The 22,501-nt window shown below is 37.7% G+C and overlaps 1 protein-coding gene across 1 annotated transcript in view; it reads left to right on the forward strand.

Moving 5' to 3' along the window:
* The window catches only part of LOC150096303 (calcium/calmodulin-dependent protein kinase type II alpha chain-like), a 736,535-nt gene that overhangs the window by 112,019 nt on the left and 602,015 nt on the right, over positions 1-22,501 (forward strand). The window contains exon 4 of the mRNA XM_090409027.1: positions 8,615-8,669. Within this exon, the coding sequence (XP_090265153.1) occupies positions 8,615-8,669 (55 nt within the window). The remainder of the gene's footprint in view (positions 1-8,614; positions 8,670-22,501) is intronic.

Consider the following 22,501-nt stretch of genomic DNA (forward strand, 5'->3'; position numbering starts at 1 on the left):
GCAGTGTGAATGGGTTCAAGAAAAAGTATGAAGTAAGCTCCTCCGTAGCGCAATTGGAAGAACGACGGTACATTGTACCCTTCGATTGGAAAAGGCCTAAGGCCTTCTCATCATGACGGGAGGAATCTTTACATGGATGTTTTCAATCGAAGGTGAGTTAGCCAATCTCATATGGAGGTAGCAGGGTTTTTTCTCCCAGAAACTCGGGTTTTTCATCCCGCATGCAGACAAATCGGCCCTTCAGAACACACACAATTTACAGACAAAAAAATACTAGCTGTGGTGGTGTTGGGCAGTAGATGGCGCTGATGTTAATGATTGGTAGTAGAGGTTCGGTGTAATGGTGGATACGGAGAGTTGTAGGTGTCCTTCCACGATGAGTCTTCGGACTTCTTGGAGGTGCCATGAATAATAATGATAGCTGGTGCATGTAGTATGGGCCTCCCTCAATGAGTCCCTGACTCCCTGGAGGTCTCTCTTAATAGTAATATTGACAGAAGAAAGTTGAAATACTTTGGACACGTTGAAATGATGGAAGGAAGACTTCTAAAAAGCCTGGTTGGCCGAGTGTTTAGTGTATCCGCTCTCCAGCCAAAAAGCTGTGGGTTTGAATCCCGCCGTGGGCATGGATGTTTGTGATTGTCTGTGGAAATGCTAGTGGTGGTGGTGATGGGCAATAGATGGCATTAATGTAGTTGCGTTTATTAGTAGTTGGTGTTGACATAGAGCTGTAGAGTAAGTGCCCTCCCTCGATGAATCTTTGGACTCCCTGGATGTGTAATGTAATGTAATAATAACAATAAAATAGTAATAGAAGGTAAAGTTCCTGGATGAGTGAGATGAATGGTGTGTCTGGAGTGAGTGATCTTCAGAGAGTTGAAGCCTCCAGAAAAGCATACAAAAAAGGTCCACATGGCAAGAACTAGTGTGGGACATCACCAAGCATCTGAGTGACCATATGGCATTTGTTGATGTCCAGTGAACAAATGGATGGATGTCAATTTGTGCATATCTTTATGTTGGAACATGGTATTGATTTGTCCATATTATGAACAGAAATCCAACAGGTCTTTTGTTCTTTTCTCAAATTTTTTCAAAACCTTTTTATAGTCCTTATCCGATCTGTTGTTTAGATCTCCAACAAGGACCACTTTTGCTTTTTTTTTTTCAACTGCCTTTTCTGATAACTCAAATTTCTGTTCTTCCTTAATAGACCATTTCTTGGGACTCTGGGCACAAATAAATGTCAATTTTCTGATTTCATATTTGTCTAAATGTTTTTGCGATTTGGTCTCATGGCTGCCAGACACTAGACACTTTCCTTAGCCACCTAAACAAACAACACAAACGTATACAGTTCACAATTGAGATTGAAAAACATAACACACTGCCGTTTCTAGATATACTTGTCACATGTCTTCCCTCGGACAATCTTTCCTTCACTGTTTACCGGAAACCGATACATACTGCCCAATATATACACATAAACTCCTACCACCGCCCAACACAAAAATTAGGTGTCATCAATACCCTAAAAAACAGAGCTCTGAAGATTTGCTCCAGTGAACAGGCACTGAAAAATGAATTTAAAGTGATCAGTAATACTTTTCAAAAGAATGAATACAGCCAAAACACTATTAACAAAATTCTCTGCAACACCTCGATAAAAAACAAAGACAAACCAGACTACAGTAAAACTATAACCATTCCCTACATTAAAGGGACATCAGACAAAATAAACAGAGTGCTACAAAAATACAACCTCAAAGCCACCTTTAAACCTCCTGCAAAATTGAAAAGCATACTCATCTCATCCAAAGACCCACTCCTTCTGCTTACCCACCCAGGAGTATACCGTATTTATTGCACCTGCAACATGCCATACATAGGAGAAACAGGACGCACAATTCCGATCAGACAAAAAGAACATAAATGACACATCAAATATAATAATTATGTTGAAGCTGGCCTTTCTGATTATGCTCTGAACACCCTACATAGAATTGACTGGAAAAATACTAGTTGTCTACATCACACCAAAACATGATATGAATGCAAATTTAAGGAAGCTTGTGAGATCATTATCAACCACCCCAATCTAAACAATAATGATGGTTTAAAAATCCCATACATATTATTATTTATTATTATTACCACTCCAAGACCTCATGGAGTCAAAGACTCATCTGGGAGGTTCTTTTATCACACATACAGCTCATCATACCATGTCTTAAACATACTCAAACTCCTTGCAGACACCACATTCTCAGGCAAGGCATTCCAATCATTCACAATCTGCACGAAAAAAACCTGCCTCTCACTCCCCTACTCACACCCTCTTTATACAATTTCCAGGGATGACCTCTGGTTCTCCACTGATCTCCCACTATTCTCTGTAAAACTTCTCCAGCATTGATTCTATAACAACCCCTTACCAACTTGTAGGTCTCTATCATATCTCCCCTCTTCCTCCTGTCCACCAGATTCTGCAAATTACATCTTCTCAATCTTTCCTCATACTCGACATTCCAGAGGTCAGAAACTACCTTAGTCAGTCTCCTTTGGACCATTTCCAACATCTCTTCATCCTTCTGAAAACCTGGTGACCAAATCTGGGCGCAATAGTCCATGTGTGGCCTAATCAAAGCCTTATACAACGGAACAAGAATCTCCCTACTTCTACACGTCAGTTTCCTCCGCATCATTCCCAGAAGCCTTTGTGTTGTATTCATAATTTTGGCTATGTGTTCCCTAAATTTTAGATCCTTATCCATTATCACCCCAGATCTCTTATTTCCTCTACTTCCAACAATATATTCTCACCAAGCATAAATTCTGCATCCCATCTTTGTTTTCCAAATTTTAAAACCTTACATTTTGCAATATTGAATTCACATCCCCATTTCCATGCCCAATCACTCAATCTATTCAAATCTTCCTGTAAGCCCACAACATCTTCACTACACTTCATGGTTTGTCCCAACTTTGCATCATCTGCAAACAACCGAATATCTCCATCCAAATCTTCACCTATATCATTAATATACAAGTTAAACAGTAATGGACCTAAAACAGACCCCTGAGGCACTCCACTAGTGACTTTCCTTTTCCTGGATATCGCTCCCCCATACACAACTTGTTGATATCTATCAGATAGCCAGTCTCCAATCCAATTCACCAATCTAATATCCAACCCCATCTGCTCTAGTTTGACTGTCAACCTATCATGAGGTACTCTATCAAAAGCCTTTGCGAAATCCAAGTATATTACTGTGTATCTTTTTCCTCTGTCAAAGGAAGCAGTCACTTTATTGTAATAAGTAAGCAGATTACTAAAACATGACCTCCCTTTAGCAAATCCATGCTGTCCATCAAAGATAATACCATTTTTATCAACCCAACTCTGGATCCTAGTTCTCACAAGCTTCTCCAACAACTTAACCACAACACCTGACACACAGATAGGCCTGTAGTTTGATGCTTGAGTTTGATCATCTCCTTTATGAAGTGGCACAATCTTGCCCTTCTTCCACTCCTTAGGAACTTGACCGAGTGCAAGACTCATATTAAAAAAATATGTCAAGGCAGGTGTCAAATCCCTGGCACATTCTTTCGGAATACGTGGTGATATATTATCAAGTCCCACAACCTTATTAACATCTAGTTTACTCAACTCCCCATACACCTCTTGCTCACCTACAGTCAGTCTCTCCTCCCCATCATCAACTGCTCTCAATCCCTCCATGAAGTCACATTCACAAGATTGAAAGATCTTTATGAACTGTTCATTAAGTATCTCCACCACACTTTCGGCATCAGCTGTTTTTATACCATTTTCTCCAATCAATATCATCCTTCCATAATTATTCTTTCTTTTGCTGGCTACATATCGAAAGAATTCCTTCGGATTCTTTTTGGCTTCATTAGCCAACTGCTGTTCATATCTCTCTTTAGCTACCCTCACCAACCAAGTCATCCTCCTTGCTTGGTCTTTGTAGATCTCATGGAATTGGTTATTTCTACTTCTCTTATGCTGCCTCCACAATGCCTTTTTCTTTGTATGACATGCTTAATCTCTTTATTCATCCATCTCACACCCACCTTATTTAACCTTCTCACCCTTGGAATACATTTAGACATTAACATCATAAATCTAAAATAACAACTTTAATACCGAAAAATAGGACATCACTGTTAAGAGAAAAAAAAAAAATCTATAAGAAAGTTTATTCATGTTGTGAGAGCAGAAGTATGAAAGATAAGATTAGGAGAATAGAAGAAATAAATGCAAGGCAAATCAGAATAGGAGAGAGAGAGAATTTAGGGAGTATGAGTGAGAGGTATGGGGGTGCTAGAAGAGGAGAGAATGGAAACAGTAGAAGAGAGGGAATGAGAGAGAGAGGTATGGGAATGCTAGCAGACGAGAGGATGGAAACAGTAGGAGAGACGGAATGAGAGAGAGATATGGAAGTGCTAGAAGAGGAGAGAATGGAAACAGTAGGAGAGAGGGAATAAGAGAGATGTATGGGAATGCTAGAAGAGGAGAGAATGGAAACAGTAGAAGAGAGAGGTATGGGAATGAAAGAAGAGGAGAGAATAGAAACAATAGGAGCGAGGGAATGGTAAGAGGTATAATGTATGGCGACTCAATGATCCGTGGTGTTCAAGATAGGATGCGTGAGGAGTGTTTGCCAGGAGGAACAATAGAAAGGGTGGCTATGGCAATTAAGAGAGGTGAAAGGGTGGATGAGATGATTGTGATGGTAGGAATGAATGACTTGAGTGGTAATGTAAGTCGGGCAGCAAGAGATATATGAGATTTTTGCTTGAGACTGTACGGAAGAAGACAGAGAGAGGAAAAATAGTGTGCGTGTTGCCTAGGTATGATAATGATGAGCTGAGCTGAAGAGCAGTGATATTGAATGGCATAATAGCGAGAATATGTGACAAGAGAGGACTGGTATATGTGGATGCTTGGAGTGCGTTTGAGGAAAGAGAGGAATTGTATGCGAGAGACCGTTTACATTTGATTGAGGAAAGACGTAGGCATCTGGAGAGATTGCTGTTCTGAACGAGTCAGTGTGTTCCAGGGAGGATGATAGCAGGGGTGGCCTCTTGTGGGAATGGATACTTGGGAGAAGGGAGACAATGTCAGGTAACACTGAGTCCAGTGGAGTATAGAAGGGATAATGCTGGGTATAGAAACAATGGCATTTATATGCTTTATACTAATGCCAGGAGTATCTGGAATAAGGGAGAGGAATTGGTGGCACGGATAGCATCGGCCTGGCCAAAAATTATTGCGATCACTGAGACGTGGTTGACAGAAGGGGATATAACAACAGGAATAGAAGTCGCTAGGTTTACATTTTTCGTCAGGATAGGAGGGGAAAGCGTGGTGGTGGGGTACTGCTTATGATAAGTGATGACCTATGTCCTCTAAGAGTCGAGAATTTGGAAGGAAGTGAGACAAATGATTTTGAGAGGGTACGGTGTGAGGTAGAGGTAGGCAAGACAGGATATTCAGTGGGATGTTGCTACAGACCCAGGAGCACAGAGGATGGGGACCAGGAGATGTTTAGTCAGCTAAGTTTGGCAAGTGCAAGAAGAATGATTGTTATGGGAGATTTTAACTTCAGTAGTATAAATTGGAGAGAGGAAGATGCATGTAGCAATAGGGGAATGGAATTTCTAGAATTCTTGAGGGACAAATGTCTTAGGCAACATGTAACAGAGGGAACAAGAGGTTCAAAAGTTTTGGATTTGGTTATAGCATCAGAAGAGTTGATAATAACTGAGTTGACGTCTCTCCCACCAGTTGGAGAGAGTGACCATATGGTGTTGACTTGGAAAATGAATAGACATGCAGGAGTATCAAAGAGACGGGAACTTATGTGGAATTATAAGGCAGGTGATTATAATAGTCTTAGACGTCAACTTTGGGAAGTTTCATGGAGGGAGGAATTGGAAGGCCGGGATATCACTAGTGCGTGGGAAATTGTGAAAGAATATTTGTTATCAGCAATGGTAAGTTGTATACCACGAGTGAACAAGAGGATGCAATTTGGAGTAAAGTGGATGACAAACAATATTAAACAGGAATTGCATGCAAAAAAGAGGCTATGGAAGAGATATAAGGAGACAGGTGAAGAGATGCATGAGGAATATAAGACACAGGCCAGAAGAGTGACTAGTGTGGTAAGGAAAGCGAAACTGGAATATGAGAGGAGATTGGCCCTAAGATCCAAAGAAAATCCTATTTAATTTTTTAGCTATGTGGCCAGTAGGAGGAGAAATGACTGTGGAAGAATGATATTGTGGGATAAAAATGGGAATTGAGTGACTGATGCAGAGGACATAGTGGAATTGTTCAATGAACACTTTATTGGAGTTTTTCATCCTAGAGAAGTCAGTTTTAATGCTAGAGGGATAGGACTGGTTCGAAGTCTGGAGGTACAGGAGGAGAGTGTGTTTCAGATACTGAGTACTCTGGATGTCAGTAAAGCTGTGGGACTGGATGGTATTTCACCACGAGTTTTGAGAGAATGTGCTAGGGAATTGACAGTGTCTCTAACGTGGCTTTTCAATGAAAGACTGGCTTTCGCAAAGGTGCCCAGGGAATGGAAGGAAAGGAAGATAGTGCCATTGCATAAGGGTGGTAACAGACTGGAAGTGTCTAATTATAGGCCAGTCTGTGTGTCATCAGTAGTTGTTGAGATCTTGGAGAAAGTAGTGAGGGACCGTATACAGCATTGGACAGATGAGGGTAATGTTATCTGTGAGAATCAACATGGATTTGTGAAAGGACGCTCTTGTTTTAGCAATATGCTAGCCTTTTATAATAAAGTTACAAGAACATTAGATGAGGGAAAGGCATATACTGCAATTTTCTTAGACTTGGCGAAGGCATTTGACAGGGTGCCACATGATAAGCTGATATTTAAGTTGCAGCACATGGGTCTGGATGTCAGATTGGTCAACTGGATTTAGGATTGGCTGTGTGATAGGTATTAGAGTGTTGTATATGGTGGAGCAGTTTCCAGGAGGCAGAGGGTTACAAGTGGGGTCCCACAGGGCTCAGTACTAGGACCTATATTGTTTAACCTTTATATCAATGACATAGCCAGTGGATTGCAGGGAGATATTCAGTTGTTTGCGGATGATGCGAAGCTGGGAAGGATTATTAGTATTAGTGCAGATGTGGTAGCCCTGCAAGAGGATTTAAATAAGCTAGATAGATGGACAAATGAATGGGGGTGTCAGTTTAATGCAGCAAAATGTAATGTCTTGAGGTTTGGGAAACATCGATGGGATGCTGCATACTCTATGGGAGGAGTTATACTGGAGGAAGTAGGGAAGACAAGAGATCTGGGGTTGATGATTGATAGAAACCTGAAGTTTAGGGGACATATTGCAAAGGTGGTGAAGGTAACACAGAGGATTGCTGCTATTATGAGAAGGACACTGACCTGCAGAGATAAGAGGGTTATCATTCCGTTGTATAAGTCTCTGATCAGACAACACTTGGACTATTGTTCTCAGATTTGGTTCCCAGGATTTGAAGGGGATAAATTAACTGTGGAAAGGATACAAAGACGGATGACAGAGATGGTTTCAGGACTGTACAAGGATAGTTATGAGGATCGGCTGAGAGAATGTGGACTGCAGAGTTTGGTGGATAGAAGAAGGAGAGGTGATATGATTGAGACTTTTAATCTGTTGAGAGGTGGTTACAGGGTTGATACTGGGGAGTTCTTTCGCTTGGTTGAACAGCGGGAAGGAGTGATGACAAGAGGCCATCCCTGGAAGTTACGAAAGGAAACTGTGAGCAAGAGGGTAAGGAGTGGTTTCTTTGTGTCGAGGGTGGTTGAGCCGTGGAATGCATTGCCTGATGGAGTGTGGGAGCGAGAACAGTCAGTGAGTTTAAAGAGTGGTATGATAGACTTTGTGTTTCTCAGGGGGGGGGGACCTCCCCTCGATGAGTCTTGACAGACTTTATGTCTTAGGAAGGACCTCCCTCGATGAGTCTTTGACTCCTTGGAGGCCTGAATAATAATAATAATAATAATTATAATTTTTTTTTTTTTTTTTTTTAAATCAAAAATAACAATTGTAATAATAGAAATAGGACATCACTGTTACTGGAAGGAAAACCATCTGTAAGCAAGAATGTTTATTCATATAATCAAAAATTAAATTAGCTTGATGTTTTTTTTTTTTTTTTTTTTTTTTTTTTTTTTTTTTTTTTTTCACTAGAGGTCATGCCAGTGAGTAGCATGTGATCAAATCATTGTTTCTCTAGCTTATGGTTTGAAATGTAATGCAGCTTGTCTTGTATATTTATGTATGCTCCAGATGATGATCTTGATATTAAGAATCGAAATGTCGGGATAATAAAAAGAGTTATTTTAACACGGTTGTAGAATCCATAAATTCAAAAATGAATGCTGATCACTGTGTAACACTAAAAGAAAGGACTTAAAGATATTCATTTGGAGTTCTTTCTTTCTTTTTTTTTTTTTTTTCCTTTTTAAGTATTCGTATAATTTATATTTTTGTAACTAAGTGAATTTTGGCTAAGTAAATGCACATGTAACATATTTTCTACTTTCAGTTCGGTTGCATGATAGCATACAGGAGGAGGGATACCATTATTTAATATTTGACTTGTGAGTAAGAAATTTATTTTATTAATTATATTATTTCAGTATATGATCCTGTTATTTTCTTGTATTGTGATTAGTTACTCATCTAATCCTAAGTGTGACTGAAACTTAAAGTCAGCTTTTTTTCTTTCTTTCGTAATATCTCTTTTCCCACAACTGAAAAGTCAGAGATTGATCTTCTTACTTACAGGTTGTGAATTAATACCACAAAACTAGCATGAATGACTTCTTCCTCTCCGATTGTGTTTTAGTGAAAACAAGGAAGGTAAAGTGTGCTCTGTATCATATGTAGTGCACTTTACTTTTTTCCCTACAGTCTTTTAGAATCTTTTTTTTTTTTTTTTGCTGCAATACTGTGTTTTTATTTAACAGAATTTTATTAAGTTCATTTCAGGATGAAAATATATAACACTACAGTCTCATTAAAAGCATTATGTCTCATTGTATATAGATAATGCAATCTTATATACAATATTTTGTATATATAAATCCTGTTTTCACAGAAAAGATATTTTACATAGATGAAAATTTTTATCCAATACCTCCAGTTGGTCACCATAGCAGATGTCTAATACCAAAGGAGTAGTTTGATATAATTGAAAGCTTGCTATAGTGAATTTTCTGTCACATAGCATTGATGCTGTAGGACTTTGGCTGGGAATTTTCATTGTTTGTTTACAGTAAGAAGTTTACTATAACAGTGTTTACTATAGTGAGAGTTGACTGTAGTCATGAAAAAAACATTTAGCTGTCTTGTTTATTTCACCTTTAGTTATAATATCAACAGAAAGGTAGAATCATAAAGAGTTAACTGAAATTGCATCAAGTGAATAAGTTTTTTCATATTTGAAGGATACAGTTGATATTTTAGGCAATGAAGTAGTCATCTATAATCAGAGATGTAAAATTTAATAAAGTTAAAATTGAAATACATAAATAGGGAAAATAAAATATTGTGTAATACAATTTTGGCTAAGTGCTGGATTCAGATTTTTATTATGATTATTATGTGAAACTGTCAGGGAATACAGTCTCATCATGGAAGACCTAGACTACCCAGACATCTTTATATATATATATATATGTTAATGTTAAAAATACCAAGCAATTTTAAACCTGGTTTTACTCCATTTCCCAAGTAAGCAAACAGACAAACAAGTCAAGTTTGTGCCTGCAAGTGATGCAAGTCTAGCTGATCCTACAGGTAGTACAAGACCAAGGCAACTCGTGATAAAGGTGGCATAAGCTCTGATCACTAATCTTAATATTTACCCTTAATGCCAAAACACATCTCCAAGAAGGTGATGTATGATGTTTTGTATTAAAGGCAAGGGGCCACTACCCAGACCGGTTTCGACTTTTATTGAGGTCTCATCAGCGGGAGCCAGGCTAGAAATACCGAGATTTAGTAATATAGAGCTTATAAGTATTTTACCAGAACAAGTTACCATAAAAACGAGTTGCCTTGGTATTGCACTACCTGTAGGATCAGCTAGACTTGACTTGTTTGTCTGTTTGCTTACTTGGGAAATGGAGTAAAACCAGGTTTAAAATTGCTTGGTATTTTTAACATTTATTATACCCAAGGTAAAATACTTTCTATATATATATGTCAGGGAATCCAGTCTCATCATGGAAGACCTTGACCCAGACATCTTTATATATATATATAAAGATGTCTGGGTCTATATTGGCTACAACCCATAAAAGGTTTCATTGTAAACCTATAATACATTAGTACTGTGAGTAGGCCAATGATTTTTTTTTCTGTTTCTTTATTAATTTTATTTATTTTTTAAATTTTCACTTTAAAGTTACCCTCACTCTAGAGCAGTGCTTCCCTAACTTATTGATGTAAAGGCCCCTTTGAAAAAATTAAAATATTTCACAGCCCCCATCGAAAAAAAAAATTGTAATATATTTATTGTATTTATATGCTACATGTGCTATCAGCGCAGTCACCCTGCACCCCAAGCGTATTTCTTTCACATGCATCGCCCGCACCTCTGTACACTAGCAATGAAAAATGAATTTAAGTGTGAAAAACTTGGCCCTTTTAAATGAGCTCAAGATTTTGTTTTTGCAAGCGTTTTTTTTTGTTCTTCTTATCAATATCTTTGAAATGAAACTTATATGCATAAGCTTATATTTACTAATATTCATTAAGCGCTGAAATACGCAGGAAGCAAAATTTGTGAACCAACACCAATGTGTGATTTTTTTCCATTAAAATATAAAAATTAAAAAAGAAATAATAAATAACAAATATTAAATACGTTTCTTTTAAGATTAAAAATATCTATTTAGTCTTAAAACATTTTAAATTTATTTTCATTATTTTACAGCTCCCTCAACAAAACTAACTGCCCTCAAAGGGGGGCCACGTCCCACAGTTTGGGAAGCACTGCTCTAGAAACCAAACACAAAACTTTTTCAAGGCTCTTTGGGCCTCTAATTAGCAGAATGATGGTCTCACACTGGATGATGAAATTCATCTCTCACCACAGTCACAAATATCTGTGTCCACAACAGGATTCAAACCTATGGCCTGTTTGTTGGAGAGCAGATACAATAAGCACTTGGCCAAACTTAAACTCATTCACTGATAATCCTATTTCGCTTACTTCTCATCTGTTCTCATACTCTTACTTACTATATTCCACTTTGATTTTTCAAACAGGGATGATCTGTTTGTTCTCTCCCTTTCTATTGTATTAAGAAGGATTGCATTACTTCTGTAAAATCCTTTTACCACCTTGTTTATTATCATATCACCTTTACTGTGGTTAGTACCAAGGTTTGCAGTTACATTCCTCTAATCATATGGCAGCTTATTCCACTCATTCACCACTCTCCAAGTAAAAAACCTAGCTCTAACACATTTGCTAACCACACTCTTGCCCAGCTTCCATGTATGGCCCCTAGTCCTCCCACCACCAGTCCTATTCTCAAAAATATCTTCTGAATTAATCTTATAGAAACCCTTCATTAATTTGAATGTCTCAATCATATCACCGCTTTTCCACCTATCAACCAATTTCTGCAACCCACAGATCTTCGACCTGTTCTCATAAGGTTCATTCCATAGACCTGCTATCATCTTGGTCACTCGTCTCTGGATCCTCTCCACTTCCTCCCCATCAGGAAGAAACCCTGGCACCCAAATCTGGGCACAGTAGTCTAGATGGGGTCTTATCAAGGCTTGATACAGGGGAACAATAACCTGTTTGTCTCTGCTTGTTGAAGTATTTTTCAGCAACCAAGTGATTTGATGAGCTGATTTAGCCACTTTTGCATTGTGCCCCCTAAACTTCAACTCCCTATCCACCAACACTCCCAAATCCCTGGCTTCGTCAATCTCCTGGAGTACAGTTCCACCAATGTGATATACTGCTGCTAATCTTTTCACTCCAAAATACATAACCTTACACTTTGCCACATTAAATTGACATCCATTCTCCTTAACCCAGTCCTCCAAACTATCCAAATCATCTTACAAAATTTTGACATCCTGTGCACTCACTATTGCTCTACCCAACTTTGCATCATCAGCAAACAAATGAACACTTCCTCTCAGATCCTTTCCTATATCGTTAATGAACAAATTGAAAAGTAGTGGTCCAAGAGCAGAACCTTGCGGCACACCACTAGTCACTGGCTGTCTTTTGGACTCTACTCCTGAATAAACCACTCTCTGATATCTCTCTATCAACCACCCTCCTATCCATCTCACCAACCCTATATCCATCCCCATATGCTATTAGAATTCCATGTGGTATCCTGTCAAAGGCCTTAGCAAGGTCCAGTAGAATCAGTCTAAATCCATTACCCTTATCCAGTTCAGCCGTCATTGTGTTATAAAACGTGAGCAAATTACTGAGGCATGATCTACCCTTCACAAAACCATGCTGTCCCCCATACAGTATCCCATTTTAATCTATCCATTGCTGTATTTTACTCTTGACTATTTTCTCCAAGACCTTGACAATGATTCCTGATATGCTGATCGGTCGGTAATTTAAAACATCAGTCTTGGAACCTCCTTTATGCAGTGGAACTATTTCTTCCTCTTTCCACCCCCCCCTCTGGAATAACCCAGACCCGAGACTCAAATTAAACAAAATGGTCAAGGGCACTGACAATTCTTTATCCTCTTCACGTACGACACGAGCTGGTATACCATCCAATCCCACAGATGTATTGACATTGAGGTTTTGTAATAGACTATTCACTCTACTTCATTCACCACAATTCCCATATAAGCTATTGGTTCATTCATTCCTGTAATGTCACCACCTGGATGATATATTCTTGCAAAGTGCTCGCTCAGTAGTTCACCTATATCAACTGATTCGGTTACCTCCCTACCATCGACATTCTTTAAAATCATTCTGCATTATACATTTTTTCTTTTACTTCAACATATTTTAAAAAACTGTTTGGGATTCTCTTTAGCCTGCATGGCTAATGTTCTTTCATAATCCGCTTTTGCTTTTCTTACCACACTTGTTACCCTTCTGGCCTGCTCACCTTTCTCCTTAAATTCCCTCCACAGTTGTTTCTTTTTTTTTTTGCAGCCCAAGCTTAATGGTGTTATTCATCCATTTAACCCCTACTTGATTTTTTATTCGGACTCTAAGTATGCAGTCAGCCATTGCCTCATGCAAACACTTCTTAACCGCCTTTGCAGTTTTACATGCCATGGCACTGAACCAATCAAACTCCTAAGCTTGTCATACTTATCAGCCCGATAATTCCATATGTACCCTGTCTTAATTGTAAATTCTACATCTTTAGCCACCTCCCAAGTCTAGACCCTATGATCACTCTCACTAATTGGTGGCAACGTGGTCATATTCGTTACAGCCAAATTCTCAGATGCAGTTACTAGGTCAAGCACTCTGTGACCCCTAGTATTTTCCATTACATGCTGTCGCAGATAATTATCCCTTAATAACCACATAAAATCCAATTCCTTCCTCCCATGTGTCCTCTCCTCCTTCCAATTAATGTTACCATAGTTGAAATCTCCCATAATAATTACCCTCCTTCCACTCATTTCTTCTATTTGCTTATGCATACTATCTCCACCATCTATTCCATCACCTGGTCTGTAGCAGCACATGACTGTATATTTTGTTCTGCTAGCCTCAATCTCACACCAAATAGCCTCATATGTGCTCTTTTCTTTATCCCGCAGTTCCACTTCTATTCTCCTTGGCTGTAGCTCATCAGCTATCATCAATAACACTTCTCTCCCCATTTTATTCTCCCTGTCACTCCTGAACACACCCCTAACATTTAATCCCACTAGCTATATCACATCTGCCAGCCATGTTTCATTAATGCCAATAACCTGTGGCCTGTAAGTGCCAACCGAGGCCAAAAATTCTTCCTTCTTGTTCCTAATGCTTCTGGCATTAGTATACATGAATTGCAGAAGCCCATTTGTCCAATTCATAGTTTGATGCCTTATACTAACTATCCCATTCTGATTTGTTGTCCTTCGTACTCGCTTGGGCATATTTCACACATTCATACACTCAACTGTCTCCCTAAAGTCTGCATATCTACTCCCCCCCCTTCATAACTCCAGTTTCCCTGATTCTGCACATTCACTTCCACTTCATTCAACAACACCTTTTCAAGTGTCCGTACACCAAATCCATTCAAATGTAAACCATCCATCTTATGTAAATCCTTTCGCCCATCAAACTCACTCCACACATCCACAAATTTCACACCACTCCTCCTGCTCATAAAGTTATTAGCAATTTTGGCCCTCCTTCTATACTCTTCACTCTCATACCGCGGCAACAGACTCATCATCCTAACTCTCTCACTCTTCTCTTTTGCTACCTCAAGTAATTCCTTCAAATCCTCTTTCATCATGAATATGATTCTCTCTCTCTCTTTGTTGTTTCCTCTTGAAAATTCTACTGTTTCCATCTTCTTGGAAATTGTGGAGATCAGATCTGAGCACAGTATCATCAGATGCAGTTGTGTAAGGACACAATGTGTTGAACTAAATATAGCAACATAAGCAGATGACATAATAAAAATTAGCAATGGAATGACACTTACGCGAGTTAAAAAATAATATTTATTACTTGCGGAATTCTCAGCTAGGTTTCCTTCACATTGTCAATGCATACAAATGACAAGAAATAAACAAAATAGCATCTTGCTTGAAATGTAAGCAGATGTGACAATATATGCTATACATTGCAGAAGGATAGCTCTATCTACAACTATTAGAATTCAAAGAATATATAAAGAATAGATAATTATTAATTTTAGAAATACAGGAATGAGGAGTGTTACTTAGGATAACTTCCCAAAATTGTGAAATTTAAGGCAGTCATTCTTGTGAGATTTGGTCTGTGGATATGGGCTTCACAACTTTCTTTGTGTAATGTAATCTTTCAAGTAAAAAGTAACATCTGTGTGTGACTTTAGTTTTATTCCAGTGAATTCTATGCCTAGTAGATAAGATGTGACTTGCTACACCAGACGTATCTGACTTGTGACGTAGAATATAATCTTGATGTGTTTCTATCTGAATCTGAACTGAATGTCTATCCATAGCAACAAAGGCCACACGAGCACAGGATTTTATGAGAGAGAGGAGGATGTTTATCTTTTGGAGACTCTAGGAAGGAATTTAATTTTTCAACTGGACAGAAAGCTACATATAGGTCACTTTGGCCTTTGCTGTCCTCTGTGATACTCTCTTTACATATGGAATGAAAATTCTAGACATTTCTGTTAGAGGAGGATTTAAATGAAGGCCATAATTATTAATAATTTTATTAATTCATTTGGAATTATATCCATTAGAGATGAAAGTAGCTCTGATAAAGGACATTTCTTTAAAAGAGAATTAGTGAAACACAGCTTAGGTGTATGGTGAACTAAATTTTTAATCACACCATATGTCTGACAAGGGTGATGATGTGATGCAGCATTAATATATTTTCCAGTAAGCATTGTTTTTCTGTATACTGGGAACTGGAAACTTCCATTAGCTTATCATAAATGAGAACATCAAGAAAGGGAAGGCAATTGTTTTCTTTTACTTCAGAGGTAAATTTAATTGTTGAGTTTACTGAATTCTCAATAAAGAAAAACCATTTATTTCTTCTTTAACCCCCCCCCCTGCTTTTTATGGTTCCTGATTTTCATCCTCTTGAGTTTGAGGTTGTTTGCAACTGACTTTTCACTGATCTTTCTGGTTATCTGATGACTTAAAACAGTGAGCTCTTGTGTAACCAAACAATTCCCTAGATGACATGATATTTAATCAGGTTGTACTTGTCATATGATTGTCTTTTAAGCCAATAAAGAACATACTTTGATTAGCTGAGTATTAAATTGTGAGTCCATCCTTTTTATTCAGTATCTGGATGGATAACTGATAACGGGGCATACCATGAGAAGAAAGGTGATGATTGCACATTGCATCAGTATCCCTCATTGAGTCTTTACATTCCACAGGCTATGTGGAAGTTTTCTCACATGTATCTATCTTTGTCCTTAAGTGATCCTGTGGGTGTATATATAGTATTGTGAGGTTCTCATATGTCCCTCAGTGACAGTTTGTTTATGTGTTCCATAACCTTTCAGTTCATTACCAAGTAAGAAAGCAATACTTGCACATTAAAACTTCAACTAATGAAATTTATTATTCTTCCTTTTAATTAATGAGGTATATAAGTTGAAGCTTTACATTCTAGGCTCTTTTTGGTTTTTTCCATTCAGTAATTATTTATTCACATACTAATTGAGAGTTGAGAAAATACATAACTTTAATGTGCTACTGTTTAGGTATCTTGATGTCTACATGGTCTCTACTGAGACAAATTCCGATTGATTGAAGTAAAGTGCTCATAGTACCCATCTGTAAAAAAAAAAAAAGAAATTAAATCAAATCCGAGAATTACAAAAGAATTTCCCAACTGTCTTTCTATCTAAAATTTATGCAAGCATACTTGAGAAAAAAACCCAAGAAAAATTGTTCAAGATAAACTTGATGAAGAACAAACTTTGATATATACCAAACTGTGATTATCAGGATCAGAGGTTTTTTACTTTAAGACAATTGAGGACCACTGTAGCTCAGTGTAAGTGTTTTTTTCACTCCTCAGTGCTATATCTTCTGAAGAAAGGGTGTTGTGAGTTCACTTCTAGTTGCCAACTAGAGGAACTATTTCTAAGCCTTTTTGATTTTAATGCCTTGCCTGAGAGGATAGTATATTCAGAGAATTTGAATATGTTTAAGGTGCAGTATGATGATCTGTGTATATGACAGAAGGATTTTTATTATTAATATTTATTGTTATTTATTATTATTATTATTATTATTATTATTATTATCTAAAGACCCAATAGAGTCAAAGACTCATCTAGGAATAATGATAATTAAGAGTCAAGAAACTGTGAGAATGTTCACAACTCCTGCTTGCTCTTTTTTTCCAATTCTATTGACCAAATTGGATGAGAAGCTGAAAGTACTTCTTATGAGTAGCAACCAGAAGCCAATGTTCATTTACCTCTATGCTCACCCAACATTTTAGATCCTTTCTTAACTACTTCTCCTTCCAGGCTTGCTGTTGAGGTCACCTCACTTCACCTTATGGTGACTTAGACCATGATCTAAATAACTTCCTTCAGCCATTCTGTGGGAAGACCTATGGAACTTACTTCTATTTTGTGTAATACAATTTTTGTGAATTTTGTATATTACAGTTGCAGTTACTGAAGGCAAAATGGCACTCAGAATTAGAAAAACCACATAGATAGTGTTAAAATTGAATGCGGTGAATAGTATTAATTTTTGTAAGACAGTTCATTTTTGGAGTGCTGAAGTATCTGTTTTGGGGCCATAATTGGTTAACTTTTATGTTAATGATATTGGGACAAGCTGTTAACTTGTGGTATACTAGATCTGTTTGCAGATGATTCAAAGTTGGGAAGAATTATGAGAGCAGATGTTGTGGCCTTGTAGGAGGATCTCAAGAGACTGTGAAAGTGGACAAGTGAGTAGAGCCAATAGTTTAATGTTACAAAGTGTAATTAAGTCTCGAATGGTAGGCAAGTTTGGGATGCAGAACCTCCACAGCTCAGTCAGTTTTGATGATATCCTTTGGTTTGAAAGACCTAGCCTTGAATCTCATTTAGGACATGAAGAATCTTTATTATTATTATTTTTATTATTATTACCCCAAGACCTCATGGAATCAAAGACTCATCTGGGAGGTCCTTTTATCACACACGCAGCTCATCATACCATGTCTTAAACATACTCAAACTCCTTGCAGACACCACATTCTCAGGCAAGGCATTTCAATCATTCACAACTCTGCACGAAAAAAAAACTGCCTCTCACTCCCCTACTCACACCCTCTTTATACAATTTCCAGGGATGACCTCAGGTTCTCCCCCTATCTCCCACTATTTTCTGTAGAACTTCTCCAGCATTAATCCTATAACAACCCCTTACCAACTTGTAGGTCTCTATCATATCTCCCCTCTTTCTCCTGTCCACCAGACTGTAAATTACATCTCAATCTTTCCCCATACTCGACATTCCAGAGGTCAGAAACTATACCTTAGTCAGTCGCCTTTGGACCCATTCCAACATCTCTTCATCCTTCTGAAAACCAGGTGACCAAATCTGGGCACAATAGTCCATGTGTGGCCTAATCAAAGCCTTATACAATTGAACAAGAATCTCCCTACTTCTACACGTCAGTGTCCTCCGCATCATTCTCAGAAGCCTTTGTGTTGTCTTCACAATTTTGGCTATGTGTCCCCTAAATTTCAGATCCTTATCCACTATCACTCCCAGATCTTTTATTTCCTCCACCTCCAACAATATATCCTCACCAAATATAAATTCTGCATCCCATCTTTGTTTTCCAAATTTTAAAACCTTAATTTTGCAGCATTGAACTCGCATCCTTATTTCCATGCAGAATTACTCAATTTATTCAAGTGTTCCTGTAAGGCCACAACATCTTCACTACTCTTCATGGTTCATCCCAACTTCACATCATCTGCAGACAACTGAATATCTCCAGCCAAATCTTCACCAATATCATTAATATACAAGTTAAACAGTAATGGCCCTAAAACAGATCCACTGAGATACTCCACTAGTGACTTTCCTTTTCCTGGATATCGCTACCTCATACACAACTTGTTGATACCTATCAGATAGCCAGTCTCCAATCCAATGCACTAGTCCAGTGATGGTGAACCTTTTTACCCAGGTGTATCAAACATCTTTTTTTTTAAATATTGACATTGTTGATGTGCCACTTGCATACATGCATTATAAATTTAACTACATAATCATTGATGGTGACTTATATATATCATATTAGGCTATTTATATAAATTTAACTGCATAATCATAGATGGTGATTTATACATATCATATTAGGCTATTTATTTAATAGGACATTGATATAAAATCTATGAATTCATATTATATAATTAATTTAAAAAAGTGAAATTACAAACTTACATTACATTTAATGACATTTCTGTTGCTGAGTACTGGAAGAAAATTTCTTTATAGAAGGGCTATAGTGTGTACATTTTAATGCTACACAGGCAGCGCTCATATCATTGCTCAATCTATTTCTCCATTTTGATTTGATAATTTTAAGGCAGAAAATAGAGTTTCACAAGAGTATGTAGAGGAGAAAATTATTAGAAGAGCTTTAGCTCTAACTACAAAATAAAATAGAAATAGGCTAACTATAAAATATAATTCTTTCAATGAACCGAAACCTACCTTCGCCTTAACTCAGAGCAATCTTACACGATTTATCGCATTTTTTTCATCAGAATACCAATATTTTTCAACATCCAAGGTGTGTCACCTGAAAACCTCAAGTGCGTCAGTGCTGACACGCGTGTCATAGGTCCGCCATCATTGCACTAGTCTAATATCCAACCCCATCTGCTCTAGTTTGATCGTCAACTTATCATGAAGTACTCTATCAAAAGCCTTTGCGAAATCCAGGTATATTACTGTGTATCCTTCTCCTCTATCCAAGGAAGCAGTCACTTTATTGTAATAAGTAAGTAGATTACTAAAACATGACCTCCTTTAGCAAATCCATGCTATTCATCAAAGATAATACCATTGTTGTCAACCCAACTCTGGATCCTAATTCTCACAAGCTCTCACTAGTTCTCCAACAACTTAACCACAACACCTGACACACAGATAGGCCTATAGTTTGATGCTTGAGTTCGATCACCCCCTTTATGAAGTAACACAACTTGCCCTCCTTCCACTCCTTAGGAACTTGACCGAGTGCAAGACTCATATTAAAAAAATATGTCAAGGCAGGTGTCAATTCCCTGTCACATTCCTTCAGACTACGTGGTGATATATTATTAAGTCCTACAGCCTTATTAACATCTAGTTTACTCAACTCCCCATAAACCTCTTGCTCACTTACAGTCAGTCTCTCCTCCCCATCGTCAACTGCTCTCAATCTCTCTATGAAGTCACATTCACAAGATTGAAAAACCTTTATGAACTGTTCATTAAGTATCTCCACCACACTTTCGGCATCAGCTGTCTTTATACCATTTTCTCCAATCAATATCATCCTTCCATAATTATTCTTTCTTTTGCTGGCTACATATCGAAAGAATTCCTTAAGATTCTTTTTGGCTTCATTAGCCAACTGCTGTTCATATCTCTCTTTAGCTACCCTCACCAACCAAGTCTTGCCTGGTCTTTGTAGACTTCGTGGAATTGGCTATTTCCATTTCTCTTATGCTGCTTCCACAATGCCCTTTTTCTCTGTATCACATGCTTAATCTCTTTATTCATCCATCTCACACCTACCTTATTTAACCTTTATCCTTATCTTTATTTTAATCTTTATCTTATCTTTATTTTAAAACCCATTATCAGAGCTTTAAAATTGAAGATGAGTTAGCTAGTCTCATGTGGAGGTGACATGGTTTTTTCACTCAAACTTGGATTTTTCATACCACAAATCAGGCACACCACCCAGGATAGCCAAATACACTATACAGATAGGATTAACAATCATATTGGAACATTAATTATGCACCAAGAAGCCAAGTTACATGGCCATGACAGGTCATTATGCCTAACTTGCTTCAGAATGTTAGATGATGATGATGAGATGAGATGTTGGGATGCAGAATATACAATGGGGGCATTTTGAACGAGGTAGATGAGATGAGAGATCTGGGAATGATTGAGACTTGATGCTTAGTGGTCACATTGCTATAAATAATAAGTACATCACTACATATTATGACAATGATGAAGAGGACTTTGACATGCATAAGCAAAAAGGTTATGGTTCCCTTGTATAAGGCCTTGATCAGGCCACATATGATTTGTTCATCTGGTTTTCAAGCAGATGAGAATATCTTAGAGAGGGTTCACAGAAGGTTCACTAAGTCACTGTCAGGTCTGTGGAGTGTGAAATATAAAGATGATCGCAATTTGCATATCCTTGTGAATATGATTGAGACATATAAGTTGGTGAGAGGATGTTTCATAGAGTAGAGAGAGACAAGGTTCAAATAAGAGGCCATTCCTGGAAGCTGTATAAGGAGAATGTGAACAAGGGATTGAGAAGCAGATTCTTTGCATGGAGAATGGGTTTAAAGCACAGCTTGATGATCTGTTTGAATGAGAGTATGGACCTCCAGCAATGATTTTTTACTTCATGGAGGTGTAATGCTAATATTGAGGTAAAATCAGTTTTGTATCATATAATATTTATGAGAGTTTATTAGTATTTTACTTTCATTTTAAGTTTTTTGGGCAAACTTAAAATGGAACTGAAATAGTTCAGTGTTGTTAAGGCTTCATTACTAGTTTCCATCCACAGTTTTCTCCAGACATATGTATTGTTTGAAGATCTCTGATTTGATGAACTCTCACTTTTCTGTTTCTAAAGTAGTCCTAATACACCATACAAATTTATTTAACAGTATTAATTCACAACACAGAGAAATAAGAAAATAATTAATATTTAACTTATTTGCTGATATTTTATTGGTATTATATCCAGCATCTTTAAAGCACAAAAACAATTTGTCACAGTACATGAACAGCAACAATTTGGTATAACAGTAGGACTAGTTTAAAAAATTGTAACATACAATACAAGGAAAGAAAGTCCTAATTGGCACCATCTGTTGGTGGAGAGAGAGAGAGAGAGAACGTATTACTTTAAACTTAAAATGACTGTCTCCCAGATTTTTGGTAAATTGATGCAACCATATTTGCTGAGGATTGGGAAATGTTTTAAAGCTGCTGCTGATTCCAAAAACAATCTCTCTGACTTATAATTTTTGTTTTCCAGGCGGTAAAATGAGTAGAGTGATTGAGGCATTGAATATGAGGCGGGAACGAGCAAAAGAGTTAATTGTATTAATTGGTACGAATGATTTGAGAGAGAACAAAGAGCATGTCAAAATGAATGTCAGGAGACTGCTTGGAAAGATAAAGGAGAATAATGTGACAGGAAGGGTGGTCAGTGTGTTGCCTAGGTATGATTGTGGTGAAATGAGGCGGAGAGCAAGGATTATGAATGATATTCTGGCTGAAATGTGTGAGGAGATGGGAGTACAGTTTGTTAATGTGTGGAATGAGTTTGAGGGACGAAGTGACCTGTATGGGAGCGATGGACTGCATTTGAGTGGTTATGGTGTGAGTCGCTTGGAGAGACTGCTGCTGGAAGGTAGAGAAGTGAATAGAGAGAATGAATCAGATCGAGAGGGGAGTGATGTGGAAGAGCAGGAGAGTAAGACAGGAGAGA

The sequence above is a fragment of the Typopeltis vanoorti genome, chromosome 19 (assembly GCF_054136105.1).
Source record: "Typopeltis vanoorti isolate ZY-2024b chromosome 19, IOZ_Tvanoo_1.0, whole genome shotgun sequence".
Lineage (NCBI taxonomy): Eukaryota > Metazoa > Arthropoda > Arachnida > Uropygi > Thelyphonidae > Typopeltis > Typopeltis vanoorti.